This window comes from Mytilus edulis, chromosome 14, assembly GCF_963676685.1.
Source record: "Mytilus edulis chromosome 14, xbMytEdul2.2, whole genome shotgun sequence".
NCBI classification, from domain to species: Eukaryota; Metazoa; Mollusca; class Bivalvia; order Mytilida; family Mytilidae; genus Mytilus; species Mytilus edulis.
In genome coordinates, this window is record NC_092357.1 from 23262679 (window position 1) to 23286157 (window position 23479).

The window sequence follows — 23479 nt, forward strand, 5'->3', positions numbered from 1 at the left end:
GCTTCACAATGTCATTGCAAAAGACCCTATGGGTCAAGGACCTTTTGTTTAAGAGTTTTGCCTAATAATGGCTTTTTATAAACCATCAATGGGGGTTATGTCCCTTACATAATGGTAAAACCAATACAGTCATAATGTAACAAAGTTGCCCCTTGAAGTACTGAACATTTTTCACTGCTTAAATTTTCTGTATCTATAACCATTCAAGAATTATAGGGAAATAATCTAAAATATGACCTTGACCTTTGACCTTGACCTAATTTTCTAAGTTAGGACCCAGGGGACTCAAATAAAAACATTCCAGGGTTATACGGTTAACGGTTTATGAGTTAAAAAAACATACCGACAAATTTATTCCGTAAAGGTACATAACTCCTATAAAATTTCATCGAATCGCTTCGATCCAAATTAGACAAAAATTCCTGAGGATGTAACGAACAATTTGTAAAAAGAATTTTGTCGCTTTCTTATTTTGTTACGAAGGAGATGCACACACATGACAAACAGTGAATAGGGAGATAACTCTTACAAAGAAAATGGTTCGGCTTAGCAGGGTGAAATTTAAAAGCGCATAAACTATACGATACAATATGAAAAAAATCTAAGCGACATATTGCGAAACAAACATTTATCGCAAGAACAAAATTTGGCGGAAAAAAAAAAAAAATAATAATAATAATCAGAACAAATACAATAGGCTTTCCACAGAAAAGTGGAAAGACCTAATAATCAGAAGAAAAAGAATAAGTCTTTCCACAGAAAAGTGGAAAGACTTAATAATCCTAACCCTGCCTTGCAGCTACAGTGTGCATCTTCTAGTTTACGTGTTGTTTCATTCACGTCCAGGTTAATAGTATGTGGATCTTCACTCTTCCTCTGGCTGCGGTTAACATTGGATTTTATCGCAATACGTTCATTTCCTGCTCTAAATATTGATACCGATTTAACATAACTGTCCTTTACAATAGCAGTTGCCCTTTGTTTTTGTCGAAGGGTTGGCAAATAAACAAGATATGATGCTGAAAAGTCGTCTGGGACATCCTGTAGTTGCAAGATGTCGGCCATACTTGTTTACAAAGTTGACGGGCATACGCTTCTTGACTACCGTTGTTAAGCAGTAGGCGTGGCTAACCGATATTCGGCGAACCGGCATTTGATTTACTGTGGCTCCATGGACAATGCAATATTCTATTTTAAAGTCAGGTGGCTGTTCAAATATTCTGTTACTGTCAAAATTATTACCACATGAATCAGTCACAATAAACGCTAGTGGCCCGATAGACCACTTTCGAGTTCATCCGTCACCGGAAAAAACTCGTCAATTATACGCGCCTTTATGACGTCATTTACCAGATAGAGGGGGTCGCCTGTATCCCTGCACTATTTACGTTCATCAAGCGTCTTGGTGATCGTCATTGTGCAGGATAAACTAGAAATAATGGTTGTTCTGTAGGTACTTAATGACAATTCCCTAATGACACCAATGCTGATTGTCAATTTTGAGAATTCAATTTGTCGTATAATTCGTACAATATAGAATTATAGTTTTCCAACCACTCGCTCAACATTGGAATGGAAGTGACGACGCCCCTAAACGCACAAATGACGTTTACTAAAACCAGAGTTTTTGACGGAAATGCATCGAACTCGAAAGTTGTCTATTGGGGCTCCATCCACACCGCTGTCACCACTGTAACACACAAGAAGTAAACTTATCAATCAGTTTATTATTTACATTGGTAATTGCATATGTACAACAAATAGCAGTTGATAATGTTAGTAAATGTTCAACTTAACTGATCTGGTTCAGTAACAACTAATCGTCCTTTTAAATCTGCCACACTCTATCGTACTCACGAGCAGCTGACTGAAGTTTTCGTCAATTTATTTCCCTGAGAAACAATTTCCCCGGGAAACAATGTAATTTTAAAATTTTTTAAATCCATACGCACAAAATAGTTCAACATACTTCTATTTTCGCAGACACTGACTCTCTGTATATACATACTGGTTACATTACGTAACACAAATCACAGATAATTAATTAATAATGTTTAAATTCTAAGAAAAGGGGTCATATTCATTTTTTATAGAATGATTAATTATTTTCTTAATGATTCTAGTATATAGTAGGGGAAACATTGTTTATGTCAAACAAGTTTGCATTCACTGGTGATCACTAGTTTGTTATTCCATCCGTCAGGACAATTTTCCAAACATTTTATCCTCATGTTTGAATATATTTATTAGATATGAACTATGAACATTTCATGATATTTTTAAGGGGTTGGGGGTCATTTTTTTGTGTTTCCAGTGGAAACATTTTTTTGTGTTTCCAGGGGAAACATTTTGTTATGTTTCCAGGTTTGTCTAAAAGAAATTAACTACTTCATTTTTTTTTACTAACATAAGGCCGTCAGTTTTCTCGTTTGAATTGTTTTACATTGTCTTATCGGGGCCTTTTATAGCTGACTATGCGGTATGGGCTTTGCTCATTGTTGAAGGCCGTACGGTGACCTATAGTTGTTAATGTTTGTGTCATTTTGGTCTTTTGTGGATAGTTGTCTCATTGGCAATCAAACCACATCTTCTTTTTTATATTGTCAATATTTTCTTCCTCCTAGTTTGGGGTTATCTTAGACAATTTTCATGTTTCCAAGGAACCCATTTCTTAAGTACTTCCACAGTTGTCTAGTAATTATTTTTTACCTTCTTGTTAATTTATGATTATGTCGCCTAGCATGGGTTTTCTTAGGAAAGATTTCATTTTTATGTTCTCAAGGGACACATGTAATTTTCGTGTTTCCAGGAGGAACATTTGTTTTTGTGTTTCCAGGGGAAACTTTTTTTTGTTGGTGTTTCCAGGGGAAACTTTATTTTGTGTTACCAGGGGAAACATTTTTTTTTGTGTTTCCAGGGGAAACTTTTTTGTTGGTGTTTCCAGGTGAAACATTTTGTTTTTGTGTTTCCAGGGGAAACATTTTGTTTTTGTGTTTCCAGGGGAAACTTATTTTTTGTTGGTGTTTTCAGGGGAAACTTTATTTTGTGTTTCCAGGGGAAACATGTTTTTTTGTGTTTCCAGGGGAAACATGCTTTTTTGTGTTTCCAGGGGAAATTTTTATTTTTGTGTTTCCACGGGAAACATTTTTTTAATGTTTCCATTTTTGTCTAGTAATTTTTTTTTAACTACTTAGGAAAGATTTCATTCCATGTTTCCAAGGGACAAATTCAATTCTTATTATTTTTGGTGCTTCCAGGGGAATCTTTTTTTTTTTGTGTTTCCAAGGTAAACATTTTATTTGTTTTTTATAAGTTTCCAGCGTTTCATCGCTTGAAATAAATAAAATGTTTCCCTTGTAGACACAAAAAAAGTTTCCCCTGGAAACAACAAATTAAAATGTATCCCTTGTAAAAACAAAAACAAAAGGTTCTCCTGGAAATACCAAAAAAATAAAATAGAATTGAATGTGTCCCTTGGAAACATGAAATGAAATCTTTCGTAAGTAGTTAAAAAATTATTACTAGACAAAAATGTAAACATAAAACAAATGTTTCCTGTGGAAACACACAAATAAAAGTTTCCCCTGAAAACACACAAAACAAATGTTTCCCCCGGAAACACACAAAACATGTTTCCCGTGGAAACACAAAATAAAGTTTCCCCTGGAAACACCAACTAAAAAAAGTTTCCCCTGGAAACCCAAAAAAAAAATGTTTCCCCTGGAAACAAAGAAAAAATGTTCCTCCTGGAAACACGGAAACTGATTAGAATTAAATCTGTCCTTAAAACATGAAAATGAAATCTTTCAGAAGCAGAGAAACCAATACTAGACGACATCATTATAGATTAACAAGTAGTTAAACAATAATTACTAGACAACAAAAAAAAAATGTGTTCCCCGTGCCAAACACATAAAAAAGAATGAAATGTGTTCCTTGGAAACACTAAAAATTTCTGAGATGAATTAGGAGGGGGAAAACATTGACAATTAGTTAAAAAAATTTCTAGACAAACCCTGGAAACATAACAAAATATTTCCTCTGGAAACACAAAAAAAAATATGTTTCCACTGGAAACACAAAATATGACCCCCTCCTAGTAATATTATGAGTGTTCATAGTTTATATCAAATATCTAATAAATATATTCAAACATGAGGATAAAATGTTTGGAAAATTGTCCTGACGGATGGAATAACAAACTAGTAATCACTAGTGAATGCATACTTGTTTGACATAAACAATGTTTCCCCTTCTATATACTAGAATCATTAAGAAAATAATTAATCAATCTATGAAAAATGAATATCACCCCTTTTCTTAAAATTTAAACATTATTAATAAATTATCTGTGATTTGTGTTACGTAATGTAATCAGTATACAGTGTCTGCGAAGATAGAATAACGGTGCACTATTTTGTGCGTATGGTTTTAATTTTTTTTTAAATTACATTGTTTCCCGGGGAAATTGTTTCTTAGGGAAATAAATTGACGACAACTTTAGTCAGCTGCTACTCACGACAATCTCTCACTTCCGGTATGACTAATCACCGATCTAGTCTGATAACGTAACAAAGACTATAACGTACCATATAACATCTACATAATCTTATACCTATACCAAATCAATAATACGTATAATTTTCAATTATAAACACATTTCCAGGATCTTAATATTTACGATTTCCAGTGTAAACATCCTGATTGCACCTACAAAAAAGATGTGATATGAGTGCTAAGGAGACAACTCTCAACAAGACACCAAATAACACAGAAATTTAAAACAACTATAAGTCAATGTATGGCTACATCAATGAGCAAAGCCCATACCGCATAGTCAGTTATCAAAGGCCCCGAAATGACAACGTAAAACATCTCAAACAAGAAAACAAATGACCTCATTTATGTACATAAAAATGAACGAAAAAACAATATGTAACATTATAATAGACGATAACTACTTGATAACATGCTCCTGACAGGCACAGGCACATACATATAGAATGTGGTTGGACTAAACATGTTAGCGGCATACGCTTGTCCTTTATTCATATATATTTTAGCTGGCCAAGTTATTACGGAAAATTTATATAATAATTACTAATAAAATATATATAAATTTATTTTATCTTTATTTCTGATGTTACATGTAAAATTTTGCTTACTTATCATAATTAATATATTGGAGACGAAGTAAGAAAGATGTTACACGTACATAATCAAGACGTACATAACTTAGAAAATCAATTATATTAACAGCGAAAGACAAAACGTGTCACTATTCAATGTAACATGTTGCTGATTAGCTAGTATCAGCAACGTACTTTTATCTTCTTATCATGAGTGAATATATATTAGAATACCTTATCAATATCATAGTAACAGTATATAAAATGAATTAATGAAATAATACAGTTTCGGTAAACAATACTCTACACATATATCAGACAATTTCTTAAATGATTGAATGTATTTAACGAATGATAACAACTTCTTAAAACCAACTGTCACGTTAATGTTGGAATAAGTTATTTCATTTCACTGTTTATACATATCGATAGTTTAATCATAGGTTTGAACGTGGTTTTCAATTTAGACTTGTATATATATTATCTATATTTCTAGTGTACTTTAAAAGATCGATGTGAAATTCCGCTGACTATATCATAATTTATATATATTGATAACGAAGTATGAAAGATGTAACACGTACATTAGCAAGAAGTACATACGTTGCAAAATCACTATTAATTTATGCATAATTAGCTTGCATCATCAAAGTACTTTTAATTTGCTTTTACATCTGAATATCTATTAAAATGTATTATCAATATCGTAATAACATATTATGAAATATTAGAGTTTTTGTAAACCATAATTCACACATATATCAAACAATTTACTTACTAACTAATGTAAGTTAAAGGACAATATTTTACATTAGCATGCAAAGGAGTATCACAAATTGTATAAACCATTAAGTTACATTTGTCATGTTTGTATATAGAAAACATTGGAAAATAAAAAGGAAGTGAAAACGTATTAAAAATATAAAATCTTTCCGCATTGGGTCTAATCTAGACGAAGATGGTTTTTTTAAATTGATTAAAAAAAAGAAGTTATGGTATGAATTTCAATGATATATTTCCCTGCACGAGACTAAAATAACACCGTTCAACTTTCAACAATAAGCAAATTCAATATCGCATACTCAGCTATTAAAGGTCCTGACAAAGTAAATTAATTCAAAGAGAAAACTAACAGCCTAATTTATATAAAGAGCAAAAACATTTATGTAATTTATATTAACGACAACCACTGAATTACATGCTCCTGACTTGAGCCAGGCACATACAAAGATAATGTGGTGGGGTTAAACATGTCAGCGAGATCCCGACCCTCCCTTAGTTATCAATTGTATGCAGCTTTGATTTATTCAACTTCACAATTCATCTCCTTGGATTTGAGCGCCCTGAAAGTGTTCTTTTGAGAGGAAACTCGAGTTGGCTTTTGTGTATTGTCTTTATATCTTATTATGTTTTTTTGTTACATATTTGTTTGTTTTGTGGTGATTATTTTTTTTATAACACAATGTTCACTTCTGTATCCTTTTTTTTCTTCATTTTTGCCTGTTGTGTCTGTCTGTGTTGTTCACATATATCTTTTTCAAAGTGATTAAATTGCATGCGACTACCATACAATCAAAAGGTTAAACTTGTTATAAAACCAGGCTTGGTCCAGCATTTCCTTCGATACAAAATGCCTCTACCAACTCACGTACATTACAGTTGTTCCCCAGTTGTTTGATGTGTGTGAGCTTTTGAATTTGTCAGTTGATTAGAGCCTTTCTGTTGAATTTCCTCTGAGTTCAGATTTTTTGTGATTTTACCATTTGCTGATTAAATAACAATATGCATCAAGAATTGAAAAGAATTTATCAACCGTTAAAGAAAGTAACATGTTTAACAATATTTGCTTATTCAGTCAATATTAAGACAGAAAAACAACATGTGTCACTAATTGATGTTATTCACCTTGCACATGTTGCAGATCATTCACTTAGTACTTTTATTTAACTAAGTATTTAAGTAACCACTGAATTTTGAAAAATCATCCTTCTATCTACGGGACTGCTATTACACATATTGGTAAGTTTTTACTAATTTTCGAACAAATGATATTCTAGTTTTTTAAAATTATTCACTACAATTTAAAAGATTATATCAGAGTATTCCATCAGACGAAATTTGACTTATTTTGTTCGCTGAAAGCTTTAGTGTTCCAAATGGCAAGGTTGAACTAATCCCTTCGTAAATTTTACGGCCGCCATCTTGTTTGCTGAGAGATTTTAACACTCCCAAAAAAACGTCAATGTGCAAGTCAAATTCAATTGAAAGACAACAATCTTACATCACTCGAGGAATTAAACCTAAGTTAAGGAAAATAATTCAGTTATTAGAAATTTTGTGTCAACCATTTTCATTAATATATTCTAAGCTTCAAGGTGACATAGATTTAATCTTATTAAGGTAATTGCTTAAATAACATATATTGATGAAACTTGACTTTTACAAACGTATCACTGATTTAAGGAGTTATCGCCCTGAAAAAAGCTCTACACCCTTAGACAATTTACCAAGAGTTGCTTAGTCGTTAAATTTCTATTTAATGATTTTACACACAAGTCCATTTATTTTTCGCAATTGTATTGTCTGGTTTTGAGAGATTTATGTCTTTTGTCGAAAGCCACCTCTTTTGTAATCTCTCTCTTCTTTTTATATCCGTTGATAGAAATGTTCCAATGAGTTCTTTAGCCGTTTAAAACATTTTATATATGTAGGACTCAAATCTATGGCGGGTTCCAAATCTATGGCAGATTCCTAATCTATGGCAAATGTGACGTTACAAACGCGAAACACCTCAAATCTATTGCAGATATATAAAGATGTGACCCTTTACCCAGAAAAGGGACATAATGTGCTATACCGGTCGAAGTCCGCAATGAACAAGGACACCGCTTTTTTCAGTAACGGATATTTCAGAAAAGGAGTTATTATAGTTAACATTTTACTGTCTACGGTTGGTAAAGCTTATAAAGTGAAACATGAAATTAACGGATACCAATTTTGTTAAGATCGTCATAAAATTTAAAAAAAAAGATGCCATACCGATGAATAACATATTATTTGAACATCCAAACTGTTAATTTTTATTTATCCCCCTTTTTATTTATTAAAAATCCACCTTCTTGTTTGTTAAGGGACTACACGTTAATTACAAGTTGGTTAAATGAATGCACAGATTAGAAAATGTTTATGTTTACGAGGCACATCATTTCAATCGTTAAATCAGTATTTATGTTATGAATTCATCAATTAGGTGTTTTTTTGCCGCCATATTTTATTGACTAGTTATAGTATTTACTGGTTATTTCACAAACGTTTATAGACATGCTTCCGTTGTCGTACATGTTCACTTGTTTAAATAATCCAAGTTAATGGTCGTATGTGTACTGCATTATTTTTCATTTGCAAATCATTTTCCATAGACTTGGACACACTAAAAATCTGCCAAAGATTAGGAAAGTTTGCATCGGAAAATTTTGTACAGTTTAATTGTAAGTATATATGTTGTCTTAATAGATACTCAGTTATGGAAATTTGTTAATGCAATACTTTTATTGAAATTATGAATTGTACCAATAGAATTGAGAATGGAAATGAGGAATGTGTCAAAGAAACATCCACCCGACCATAGAAAAGACAACATCAGAAGGTCACCAACAAATCTTAAATGTAACGAGAAATTCCCGCACCCCAATATCCAGTTTTGTTGTTTCGAAGTTTACATAAATTTTATTTGCGTAATTTAGTAAATACTATACTGCATGTGATATCAATAATATAGATATTATTCATGTTATATGCATACTTTAAATGTATATTGTTCAATGTAAAATGAATACTTTAAATGCTATTCTTCATCTTAAATAAATACTTTAAGGGAGTTCGCTTCTCTGTTCTAAATAATTAGCTTTTTAAAACACTAGTTTATATTGATAGGAGATTGATAAAGGAATCAAAAAAGCAAAATAAAATAAATAAGTCAATGTGCTTGTTTTCGAGATATAAGGCGTTGATATTGTGCGGGAAAATATTCCTTCCTGACTTTTCATAGGTATATTATTGACAAGTTCAAGTTCTCAGAAATTATTAAAACATAATAAAAATTGTATTTGACTTTTACACATGGTTTTTTATTACACATGTAGAAATTTTTTAAAAGGAAAAATGGGAGTCAATTGGCAAATATTTTGAGGCATTAAAATGGATGAGGATTTCGTAAATCTTACAGAAATATAAAAACAGGACAAGCGAACATCCTTACATGTAATTCTTCATGCTAAATGAATACTTCAAATGCTATACCTCATGTTAAATGAATATTTTGAAATATTATTCTTCGTGTTAAATGAATATTCTAAATGTTATACTTCAAATCTTATACATACTTTGAATATTATTCTTTATGAAATATGTTATACTTTATCTTTAATACATACTCTAAATATTATCATGATATAAATGCAGCTTTAGACAAACATTCATCAGTGGTATAAGTGCTTCTGGACCTTTCCGCTGCATTCGATCTCATAGATCACAGACGAGTAAAGAACAGTTATTTTTAAATATACAGATTTAAAGGGTAAACATCTCATAAAAAATGTTTAACCCTGCCACATTTTTTGCGCCTGACAGACCTTTGTTAGTCTTGTATTATTTTTAACTTTAGATTCTTGTGTATAATTTGAAGTTTAGCAAGGCGTTCATTATCACTGAAATAGTATGTATATGTATTTAGGGGCCAGCTGAATTGATGACCTATTGGCGACCTTCTTTATATCACAAAAAAGTATTAAAATAAATATAAAATGTAAGGGTAAAACTGAAACTAATTATGTTCAACTTGTCGGTTCTCTAATTGATTTTATATTTTTATGTATGTGATAGACGATAAGCAATTAGACGACAGTTGATAGTCGCAATTAAAGAACAATTTGTTTTGTATAGATTATGCGATTAGCTTTCAGTTACACATTCACATCTAGATCAAGGAAGACACAGTTTTGTTTGATACATGTTTTTAGTATTCCAAATAACCTTCATAGACATCTGCATGAATATTCTGTTTCAGATACTTTTGACATAGATAAGAATTCAAAATGTCACTTAATATAAACGATATCTTTTTGTTAAATATAGAATCAAAGAAATTTCAAAGTTGCCTTTCAATATTTTACATACCATATATTTCAACAACAACGCATTCCTATTATCCATCACATTATGCTTTTTTTCAAGTATAAGCTTTACATGACTGGTGTCTTTCTATGTTGATATGTTACACTATTGTTTCAGATCAGGGTAAATGCGAGTACCTTATAAAACATTTAACTCTTAATGTGTTTCCTGATGAGTCTTATGTAGACGAAACGCGCGTCTGGCGTACTAAATTATAATCCTGGTACCTTTGATAACTATTTACACCACTGGGTCGATGCCACTGCTGGTGGACGTTTCGTCCCCGAGGGTATCACCAGCCCAGTAGTCAGCACTTCGGTGTTGACATGAATATCAATAATGTGGTCATTTTTATAAATTTCCTGTATACAAAATTAAAACTTTGAATTTTTCGAAAAACTAAGGATTTTCTTATTCCAAGCATAGATTACCTTAGCCGTATTTGGCACAACTTTTTGGAATTTTGAATCCCAAATGCTCTTCAACTTTGTACTTGTTTTGTTTAATAAATATTTTGATATGAGCGTCACTGATGAGTCTTATGTAGACGAAACGCGCGTCTGACGTACTAAATTATAATCCTGGTACCTTTGATAACTATTTACACCACTGGGTCGATGCCACTGCTGGTGGACGTTTCTTCCCCGAGGGTATCACCAGCCCAGTAGTTAGCACTTCGGTGTTGACATGAATATCAATAATGTGGTCATTTTTATAAATTTCCTGTATACAAAACTTTGAATTTTTCGAAAAACTAAGGATTTTCTTATTCCAGGCATAGATTACCTTAGCCCTATTTGGCACAACTTTTTGGAATTTTGTATCCCAAATGCTCTTCAACTTTGTACTTGTTTGGCCTAATAAATATTTTGATATGAGCGTCACTGATGAGTCTTATGTAGACGAAACGTGCGTCTGGCGTACTAAATTATAATCCTGGTACCTTTGATAACTATTTACACCACTGGGTCGATGCCACTGCTGGTGGACGTTTCGTCCCCGAGGGTATCACCATCCCAGTAGTCAGCACTTCGGTGTTGACATGAATATCAATAATGTGGTCATTTTTATAAATTTCCTGTATACAAAACTTTGAATTTTTCGAAAAACTAAATCACATCCAATTAATGAATTTCGAACAGCGGTTCACTACCGTTGCCTTTATATAAACTTGCTGCAGTTGTTCGCACCTGTCCTAAATCAGGAATTTTATATTCATTATTTGTCGTTTGTTGATGTTGTTAATAAGTGTATCTTGTTTCTGTTTTTTTTATATAGATTAGACGGTTGGTTTTCCCGGTTGGTTTACACCATCTTGTTGGGCCCTTTATAGCTTGCGGTTTAGTAAGAGCCAATGATATGTGTTGAAGACCGTACCTTGTCTTATACTTTACTTTGTTTTGTAACAAAGTGTTGTTCGTCTGATCATTTTGAACAATACATAGTTGTATGCTGCCATCAGTCGTTTATGTACATGAAGAAACTCACGATGTGCGTTGTTAAAGGGTATTTTGTGTGTTTCAACGTATACAACGAATACAACGTTTCTAATTATAAACAAACTCTATGTTACATGTTTCACTTATACATATATAGACGATTATCATTGTTTTAAAAGCAGATAGTACAGCAACGTAACGGAAGTTATTGAAACAGTCGTTTAGTAACTGTTTCATATTTTATCATTGTTTATGGATAAGTTTAGTTTCGAACTTATAGATACATGTATTATTCGATATGTTTTCAGAGTTATGTCAAAAATATGGTGTTTGGTAGCTGTCTTTGTCACCATATGTCACCTGGCAAATGCAGGAAGTAAGAAGTTTGGCATATTTCGTAAAACAAACAAAAAACATACACAATAAAGGGGTCAACATAGATCTTACACTACATTTCATATATAATTGTAGAATAGTTAGTTTGTGTTTAGAAAAATTGATGATTTTTACCGTTATGATATATTTTGCATGAAAAGAATAGGTTCACCAAATACATAAATTGTTAGGGTATAGGTATATATTTTTCACAATCAAATCAGCTTCCGTTGGACAACGTTTCCTTTCAAATTATGAATAAAATGCATACTTAAACAATGAAAACGATACGACTATGGCATATTGGCTTTAATCTTACTGTGGGCACACCCCTCTTTAACTAAATAAATGTAACTAGATATATAATGCTGTCATATCTTAGCAAAACACAGTAATTAATCAGAAAAACTGTGGCTTCTTTTCTACTAGTTTCAGATAAAAAGTAATCACGATATTGGCGACTATTTTGATTAGTTAAATATTTTTTAAAACTGAAGGAATAAAAATTATAAGGAAGAAGATATGATAGATAAGTTAAGTGACATAACACACATACGTTACAACGTTTATTATAACAAAAAGAGCCTTTGTGAATGCTCAGCTCCCAGCTGTGAACGTGCATGCTTTAATAATAATATGTGTTACAGGTATGAAATACAGTTGGAGTTTTATTCTGTATTCTTTGATTCAAAGCTTGATTTTCCTATTCTGTTTACTTGTTTTCCTGCATTTAATCACCGAATTATTCTCTTCTCTTTTTTGGGGGTTAATTTTCTCTTCTTTGTCTATTTTCGGCAATTTTCCTTTCTTTTAAATCCCCATTTACATCATACCAATAAATGGATCATTCTTATATCTGGGACAACAAGATCAGAAGTGAAACAAAAGTTCATCTCCAATGGTATATGAAATTACCTATGTTCGCAGGGAAAGTATATGTCAATTAGATACAATCATTGGACATCTTACGCCTATAGTAAAATGTGAAGTGTCAGTATTGAAAATATAAGGGAAAATATTCTAAAATATGGGTATTATTTAAAACGACCATTTTTTCTTTTATTTATTAAATATAATGCCATGTTGTTTGTTTCAATGCCTCGAGATAAGATTTGTATGAGCGTTTTAATGATAGAAAGAGAACAAAAAATAAACTTTTGATTGAGTTTAAAACAAATCTAATCAATTTCAGTTGTAAGTTTTAACAAGTTTGTGCTTGCTCTCTGTCCATGATACCTTCAAATACTCTGCTTTTATTTTCAAGAGCTTACTAGGCAATGTATGGCATCAAAGGGAAAATGCACCCGAAATAAAGATTCCACTTGTGAAAGCAATTTTGGTTCAGGATGGGAAGGAAAGGGAAGCTGTTGTCGGGGGAGACAGTGTTGTGTGTGTAAGTATAATATCATGCAAGTCGTCGTAAACTAGCATTTATGTGCAGTTAATCAAGTAAACATTAGCTAGATTATTTAGATAGAGCCCGTATCTACAGTTAGCAGAAGAATATTTTACTTCAATGTTTCGTCGAGTGTATTGATTTTAATTATTCTATAAAGATTAAATATATGGTGTGTTTAATTACCTTGAATTCCTCTGACTGTTGGTGTGTTAAAACGTAAGAAAATATATTTATTATTCAGATCGCAGCGAGGGTATGCGTTGTGACATTCCCAGCGCAGATTTTATATACCTTGTCTAAGACTTGAATTAAACATATTATATGGATTACCATTTTCTAATATATTGTATATTTGTATGAAACTAAACTTTTAACGTTCTACATTGGTTAGAGGAATGAGTATAATGTTGATATTTCACCAAACCTGTTTTACATCATCGCGTGTTTGCGTCTGTCCAAAGTCAGGAGATTCTGGCCTTTGTTGGTCTCGTATGTTTCTAACTAAAAGTTATTTGTATATTTCGGAGTTGATTATGACGTTCATCATCGTTGAACTAGAACCGACTGGGGAGTTGATTGTCTGACTGTATTAAAAACACATTGATAGTCTGCGACTGGTTTCTGTTTTTTGGTCAGGTTGTTATCTCTTTGACACATTCCGAAGTTCCATGCTCAGTTTTATTTCATAATCTTGAGATATATTTTTAGTTCAGTGTAAAAATATTCAATCTATCTAATGTAATCTTAGGCATATTGCGAATTTTATTGTATAATCTTGAGATATTTGTCCATACATTATAGCTATTTTAACATTAGCGTCATTGATGAGTCTAATGTAGACGAAACACGCGTCTGGCGTACTAAATGTTAATTCTGGTACCTTTTTTAACTATTTAGTTCAATGTGGAGATATTGAATTTATCCAACGTTAAATGAATCCTATCATCACTGTCAAGATGAAAGCAATTACTTACAAGAAAACTACAAAACTCTGAAAGAGCATTCTTTAATGCTTGACACATCTTTTGGCGAATTGATCAAAAACAAATGTTGCGATAAAAAACTTTCGGGAAATTAACAAATAAAAGGAGTAGGTTCAGTAAGATCCCTTATATGCCTATTGGCTCCAAAATATAGCAGTTTTACAAAATTGTGAAGAAGTAATCTTTTAGATATTCAATGGAAAGAAGAATGCTTCTGCTACAGAAATATGGTCTGTTTTTTACAACACAATGAACAAATATTGTGTACTAGTATCACTCAGTCATGCTAAATTACTGAAATTTTCCGAATCTAAGCATTTTCGTGAAATTTTAGACGGTTTCCGTCTTAAATGAAAGTGGCCGCATTCGTGTTCATTCATAATATTAAACTTTAAGTTGTATTTGATGATAATACATAACATATATAAAGGTTGAGGATGAACACGGATGCGGCCACTTTCATTTTTGACAAAAAACACCTGGAAAGGGAAGTTTTTGAAATATTTGAAATATTTTTCATATTTAAGCTTGAATCGAATCGTTTGTAATGACACAATCTGTTCAAGTCTTCCACTTAAACTGATTGAATCAATTGAAATAAACTTAAGTGTTTAAAAAGTGTCCAAACTATTTTGTTAGATGAACATGGAATTTGAGGCCAAAATCGGTCCATACTGCACCTACTCCTTTGCATTCAAATCAAATATAGAACTTGTTCTTATCTTAGTGTTTCAGAATAGTAATGAATTCCTTTTCCCACTATAACAGATCATTTTGCGATGCATGTTAAAATATGACAGTACTAATTTTCGATCAACAAACGTAGCGCAGATTTTTTTCTCGAAGATGTGTCACTTAACCTTTGTTAAAAAAAGAACTCAACAGTGTATTTGTATTGTTTGTTGGTAATAACTTGTAAACTGCAAATATTGTCGCAGTTCAGTGTGAAGATATTCCAACCGACAGTATAAAAGATGGTTCAGTCATTGTAACGGAAAGAAATACTGGCTCCACGGCAAATTTTTCCTGTGACGCAGGACTTGAACTGGTTGGAAGACAATCTATTATCTGCACAGCTTCAGGTTGGAATGGGAATATTCCACAATGTAGTAAGACCTTTAAATTCTGTGTCTTTGATTTTTTTAATATACATGTATGTAACAGACAGAAACTCATATTACAATGTTTAAATCTTCACCTCACCTTAAGCAAATGTTATTTAATCTAATAAGTATTATTAAAACATGAGAGCATATTGTCAGTTGAGTTGAGATATACTCAAAGAGGAATAGCGTGGTCACTAAATTAAGAAGAGAGACACGTTGTCGAAGATGACATCCAATAAAGGTTTAAAAACCTTACCAATCAGTAAGTACTTTTAATGCAGCAAATAATCAGAATGAGATGGTATATTTCCACATTGGCAATGATCAATACTTATAAAAGCAACACTACTATACCGCTGTTCAAAAGTCGATAAATAGTTTTAATAAAAACAGATTCGGCTTACAAACGTCAACGGCGGGAAACCATCATCTAGGAAAAGAAAACAAAGTAACAACAGAACTAACATGTATACTTAAGGATATAAATATCTTTGAGTATAAGAATCAAAACTTAATGTCACGTTTAGGAGTATGACACCTTCGGGAAATTGATAAAAAAAACTTCTTATGTCTCGAAAATGGTGAATAAAGGTAACAAAGATCCAATAAAACACTTAACACAGTAATGAACTATTTTCCACTATAAAAACTTGCAGATCAATGATATTGAAATGTCGTTGATCAACAGTTGTAAAAGTGTGTAGTAGCTTCGAAACAAAAATAAGTATTAGCTCCTCTAACACTATATACAGCTATCGAGTTGCATAAGTTAAAATATGATAACTAAAACCAATGGTTATTTTAGATTTGTTTATGACTTGTGTCCATGTTGACATATGTTTGCTTTACATCTTCTATGGTGTATAATACGAATAATAACCAAAAGAATGTGTCTGCCTGTTTCAATTAAAATCTATCAGTTGATATTCTTCGGAAATTACAAATATGAATGAAGAAAATAAACTTTAAACTCAAACAACTTTAAAACACTGTAATGGATGACAATTGTCAGAAAAAGTTTAATAAAACATTTAATACTGTTTTAATAATTTTAGTAAACATAGTATGCCCCGAGACGGTTGCCTTCTTTCGTGGTTCGAAGTACATATTCAGATGTAGTGGAGCACGTTGGGCTATGGCTGAGGTATGGAATATCATATTTTGATATACAAAATGATTTTCTGCAACAAAAACATGATTTTTTCTTCATTATAAATGTGTTTTTACTTTTTACCAGAGGTATATGTACAGTACTGTCTTTCTGGCATAACAACAATGAACAAAATACATAAGCTGTACATGGCAAGACCTTACTGAATGTTTGATCCCGTACCTTTTCATTTTCCTACATAATTTTTGATTCAGTAACGAGTCTTTTTGGACATATGATCGTCCAGTTTAAACAATGATAAACATGGTTTATTTGGTGAATTTTTAGCTAATTTTCATATTTGTAGACTATCTGCATCGCCAATGGTGGTCATTTAACTTCTGTTGAAACTGGTGACGAAAACGCTTTTTTATTAGATGTTATTGCATTAATTCGGAACAAACAGCTCATAGGAAATGGTAGGGCAAATTTTAATGTGTTTACTTAAAGACCAAACAGCCTATTGTGTATGGGCATCAGCTAACGCAACTTGGTAGTGACATAAAAGCTCTATGACGTTGTTTCTAGCAATGAAAAAACGTCAAATTGTAACGTCCTATTTCGCGTTTTTTACGGATTTCAACATGGTGCACACTATGTAGGTACGCTACGTCTCCCAAGAAAAAAGGAACTATTATGCGTCGCGCTACTTTAATATCATGTGGATATTTAACACAAATGGGCACATAAGTTATCACACTATATTTTACATTTGCCGTTCCAATAGAAAAATAAATATAAATTTTGATCTCGACTTTTTGCATTTGCGCCGTTCTGAATTTTATTTTATTTTTATTCTTTCACATGCGTAGATTTTGTCTTATACATGTATTTGCGTCGATTTGCATTTCATTTATTTCTTCTTTACTTGCGTAGATTTTTGTCTTTCGTTTGTGCCGATTGTGTACAGCTTAGGTGAACATTGTTTTATGGTCTGGGCGTCCGTTCGTTCGTCCGTTTGTACCGCTTCAGGTTAAAGTTCTTGGTTAAATTTTAAGTGTTCATTTTTCATAAAATAAAAAATTGATTATTCACAAGGTTAGGCCGATAATCAATTATGCCTAAAAGTTTTGACCTACTGGTAACATGTGCATGTGACTGATGTCTGGATGATTCTTTTAAAATAATGTCCGATCTTGCAATGAAGTTAAAATTTATTTATACTGCTTGCTATACAAAATCTTATAGTAAAAATAAAATGATGACAAAGGGTCATTTTTGTATGTCATTTGTTTCATTCCAAATTGTCTTTAAGAGAAATGATAAACATATCGTCTAATCTCATTAAAACTTACAGCTAATTTCCTAATGTCTGTAGATCAACACTTTTGTTTTGCCTGCTTGCTTTGTTTTTATATTTTGCATAATTATATTTTGACAACGTATATACAGGTTTACATACCTATATATTAAGATGTCAATCTTAATTTTAGAGCTTGAGTGAACATTAATACAAACAAAGCAAGGAAGCTAACCAAAGTTTTACCCTACATGCATTAGGAAATTAGCTGTAAGGCAAAACATATTAATAAAACTACTCAGCGAATGTGAATTAAAATCATAATTTTCAGTGAAAACTAAATTGTTGTAAATTTAGCTTATGACAAAAACATTTGCTCCAAGAATATTATCTTACATAAAATCGCTCCCTTTCATTTAGCTATTATAACTGTGACCGGAAAGATTAAAAAAAATCGATTTTCAATGACGGCAACTTTTTCTTTGTTTTAATTTCCGAAATGAGCAATTTAGATTTACTATATTTTCTAATGCAATTATATTGTAACAATTGTTCTGATTGGATAACAGCTAGCGTAAAATTCTCTATCTCCTTGTGTGAAACTAATGTAGCCGACATTTTGAATTTCAGAATGTATTCCCATTTTAATTCTACAATAATAAACCAAAAACTCACTTGTTGCGCCTAAAAATCTTCTTTTTATCAAATTTTATTACATTTTGAAGCGGCACAGAAGCCAGAAAACGCCCGATGTTTATGTTTGACGCCGGAAGCAAACATATGACGTAACATAGTGTAGGGACCAAAGAACATAACATCTTTTCGCGGAATTTTCGTTAAAGAACATTTTACACTGAAATAATGATTAAAATTTAATCATAAACTTGTTTTGCATTAGAATAGAGATAACTGTATTGTGATTTAAGCTTTGCGGAAGTCCATCGGTAGTTTTACTGTCGCAAATACCCGTTTACCTGTCTCCGCTCCGCATCGCCAGGTAAACTAAATTTGCGACAGTAAAACTACCGATTGACGTCCTTAAAGCTTCAGATACAATACACTTATCTCTTAATTATCCTGATGGGGAAATCTTACTTTGTAGTTTCTGAAGGTTTATATTGTGCTGCAACATCATAAAAGTCTGAAACTGATACATGCTTAATCTCTAGTATTACTGGACAATAAAGTAGGCGAATATAGTTGTTACTCTTGGAAATTTATATGTCGGTTTCAAACGTCCAATTTGCGATTTTTTTTTCAAATAGTGCGCCAGCAAGGCAAGTTTGTACTATGACGTCAGATGCAATGTTCTGAAGAAAGACCAACTCTTTTCTTTAAAACGAACGAGAAAAAAATCATGAAAATTACTTTTTTGAAAGGTCGGTGACATACACTTTTTTTTGCTTTATTTTGAAGAGTACATATGGCACTTTCCTTCTTTAAATTCTTATGAAGAAATCACTGGTAGATACTTTTTAATACTGGAAACGTTTTTCAGTTTTACGTTTAATTTTTGGCGGGAATGAAATAAATCATATTTTTAAAGATCACGTCGATATGAGCCTTAAACTCTTGAACCTGTATTTGAAAGATACAAATCTACTGTTTAACGTGAAACAAAAATTATGCTTGTAGGTTTGATATAAAGCATTTTTTTGAGAATTTAGATGACACGCAAATATTATGTTAACATTCGGGAAAACAGGAAAGTGAGGTTGCTATAGTGACATAACTAAGTCGGTGACCCCAAATTTTTTTCATTATATTTTGTTCCTCAAATCATGAAATACCTTCAAACAAAATTTTAAGGAACAATCACTGGTAGAAATGAATAGGCTGTTTGGTCTTTAAGTATTGTTATAAATTGTATTGAAAAGTGTCAATTCTTACGGTAGGTTAAAGGGTAGTATAAACACGTCGATTTTATGTAAGATATTTGAATTTTTCAATTTTTACTTTACTTGCTTTCATACGGAATATATACCTTATAACATATTTGAATACTATAGCATGTTCAGCCTCTAATGATTCAGTATGACATGTATAGCATTTAACATGTTTAACAAACCCATACTTTAGTGATAGTATATGACTCTGTCTTTTAAGGTATATTTAAAATATAGATATCAACTATGAAAATTCTCGTTTGAAACAAATCTTTAATTTCAATTCGATGTAATGGAGACATTTATCATGTTAATAAGTGTATTTACAACCACTGGGTCGATGTTACTACTGGTGGAGTTTGGATTACCGATACATGCGATCCGTGCTGATATAGATTATTATTGATATGGTCATACTTACAAATTCACTGTATTCATCTGGTGTACTTTGAAATGTTTAAGATACCTCATACTTCCATTGGCCTTTTAAGCATTTGTTTTATTCGAGCGTCACTGATGAGTCTCTTGTAGACGAAACGCGCGTCGAGGGCGAATAAAAAAATTCGATCCTGGTATCTATGATTAGTTTATTCATAACAAAATAACGATATCTATCATGTTATAGTTTAACATATACGGGAAAATAAACTGTTCAGCAATATTTAAATTGTCACAGGCATAGAAAAAAACAACAAATACTCCCTAAGGTTCTAAAATGTTAAAAGAATAATTCGCGTCTTCACACGTGTTTTACTCCGTAATATTCTATTTATGTCTGTCCCAAGTAAGAACCTTATAGTTCAGTGGTAGTTATATGTGATTTTCGTAAATTGTTTTTATAATTAGTTATTAAAGGTACCAGAATTTTAAGACTCATCAGTGACGCTCAGATCATAATAGTTATATAGCCAAACAAGTACAAAGTTGAATACCATTGAGGACCAAAAATTCCAAAACAATGGGCCAAATACAGCTAAAGTAATCTATTGCTCGAATAAGAAAATCTTTAGTTTTTCGAAAAATTCAAAGTTTTGTGTGGACGAGGCGCGTTTTTGGCGTATTGAATTTTAAACCTGATGCTTTTTGTTATCTATTAATCATGTGTCTTTGTCTAATATGTTTTCCTTTTTATTTGTATTGCAGTCCTGTAATATTATATTGTTATTTCAATGTTATATTTAACATTGCCATTAAAGTGCGAGGTTTGGCATGCCACAAAACCAGGTTCAACCCACCATTTTTTCCTTTAAAAATGTCCTGTACCAAGTCAGGAAGATGGACATTGTTATGTTATTGTTTTTTTTTTTATTTTTCTTGGTTTTTTTTCTTTTTTTTTCTTCTTTTTATTATTATTGTTATATTATTGTTCGTTTCTGTGTGTGTTACATTTTAACGTTGCGCCGTTTGTTTTCTCTTATTTTTTAGTGTAAATTCACATTGCAATAAGACGTGACACGGTACTTTTTGACACCAAATTCATGGTTTTGATGTATATGTGTTATTTTTGTGGGATTTTGTCTGATGCTTGGTTCGTTTCTGTGTGTGTTACATTTCAGTGTTGTGTCGTTGTTCTCCTCTTATATTTAATGCGTTTCCTTCGGTTGTAGTTTGTTACCCCGATTTTGTTTTTTGTCCGTGGATTTATGAGTTTTCAACATCGGTATTCTACTGTTGCCTTTATTTGTAACAGGAAATATATACACAAATGACCATATAATTGATATTCATGTCAACACCGAAACGCTGACTACTGGGCTGGTGATAGATATTTATTAAATAACACATACAATATTCTTGATGACATTTCTTTTTTTTTTTAATTTGAAAGAAGTTCATGCAGTTTAAAAATCTAATTTTCAGTCCTTTTTTTTATTTTGCATTTTAAGAGAACAATCTTACTTATGATGTTCATATTATAATTTTAAGCAAATTTTTGGATTGGCCTTAAATACAATGACAATGCAATGTCATATACATGGCTGGATGGTAAACCACTTAACTACAGTAACTGGTACCAAGGACCACCACAGCAACCAGATAGAAAACAGATTGGTGGTACAGCAGGTGCAAACTGTGGTTTGATACATCAAGACTATGCTTTCTACTGGGGTGACGAAAATTGTTTTCAAAGTTTTAAATCCGTTTGTGAAATTCGGTAAGTAGAAATGAACTCCGCTTTACATTGGCTGAAAAATGAAAATATAAACATAAAACATACATTATACAACTACTTCCTTTAGACAATAAAGGGAAAATAGGAAATAAGAAAATTTCAATTGCTTTACCTGATCAGGAATATGACAGTTGTTGTCCATTCGTGTGTTGTGTTTTATCATATGATTTTGTCATTTAATAAAGGACATTCCAGTTGGCATTTGGAGTTCATATGTTTGGTATTTAACTTTTTTTGTAAAGTATCGAATGGTAAAAAATTTTAACGTTTTGGTTGAATCATTAAGGGTAAATAAATTCATCATAGATAAAAGGATTAAAATTTTGTATTTGCGCATAGTGTGCTTTGTCTGTATAACTTTTGTGTTCCTTTGTTTTTATAAAGGCTGGGATTGTGAGCGATGTTGACTGCTTTATCTTATTTTCAACATTTATACCTATTTTGTCTGTTTGTTTTGTTTGCACATCGTTGTCAATATGGTGGAATTTCGTGTGACTGTTATGTGAGTGAGAGGTTTAGCTAGCTATAACGAGGTTTAATTCACTTTTTTCTACTTAAGGAAATGCATCTACAGAGTCAGGAAATTACAGTTTTTATACATTTGTTTGTTGTGTTTGAGTTTTTGATTTTGTCATTTGATGAGGGACTTTTTTGCATTTTCAGCTGAAGTGAGTATTGTGGGGATTGTTTTTTTGTTTACCCTGTTGACAGATATATTACCAATCTCTTTGCACCTAAGTCTGAATGTTTACCACACCATATTAAGAAGATTTGGTTTTATTGCCAATGAGACAACTCTCCACAAGAGACCAAATGAACCAGATATTTACAACTATAGGTCACCGTATGGTCTTCAACAATGAGCAATTTCAATACCACACAGTCAGCTTTAAACATACCCAGAAATGTCTAGGATCGGATAAATAAATAGCAAAAGTAGTTTTTCAAATTTTACCATCCATAATGAACATAACAATTAAGCCTTTTTGGACTGATTTGTATAGTCCGTTCTGATGTTGGTTGGAAACAGTCTCTGTATACGACTCATACAATAATGACAATTTTGAAAAATGTTTTCTCGTTGTTATATATGTTTCCTATATCAGATTGTTCGTGTAATGGTGTTTAATTGTCGTAAGCCATCTTTCCTTAGATAGAAGCAGGTAGCAAAGATACAGCATTACAATTATCATAAACAGTTGCATATTTAAAAAAAAGATTTGCTACCTAAAAACAATTACGTATATCATATATGATATTTATAATTCTCTCTTTTGTAGATTGACATAATATCTGTCAGTTTGAGGGAGCCATATATATTATCTGAGGACGACATGCTATTTGCCAATTTTGAAGACAGCTTTAAATTATCTGAGGACGATATGTTATTTGCATTTCTAATAAAATTTTGAGAGACTAAATACAAA

At 31.9% G+C, this 23479-nt stretch overlaps 1 protein-coding gene across 4 annotated transcripts; it reads left to right on the forward strand.

Moving 5' to 3' along the window:
* Window positions 1-1698: 1698 nt before the first annotated feature.
* On the forward strand, window positions 1699-23479 carry LOC139503778 (asialoglycoprotein receptor 1-like). Of its 4 annotated transcripts, XM_071293651.1 has the most exons (9): window positions 7061-7148; window positions 8549-8617; window positions 12049-12116; window positions 13380-13508; window positions 15436-15606; window positions 16659-16747; window positions 17061-17172; window positions 21806-22034; window positions 23333-23479. In XM_071293651.1, exons 3-9 carry the CDS (start codon window positions 12053-12055, stop codon window positions 23340-23342), a joined length of 804 nt encoding a protein of 267 aa, XP_071149752.1. In that variant the 5' UTR covers window positions 7061-7148; window positions 8549-8617; window positions 12049-12052; the 3' UTR covers window positions 23343-23479. The 4 variants fall into 4 exon arrangements, with proteins under 4 accessions (XP_071149754.1, XP_071149752.1, XP_071149753.1 ...); XM_071293653.1 differs by lacking the exons at window positions 7061-7148; window positions 8549-8617 and adding an exon at window positions 1699-1739; XM_071293652.1 differs by lacking the exon at window positions 8549-8617 and having other exon boundaries at window positions 7062-7148.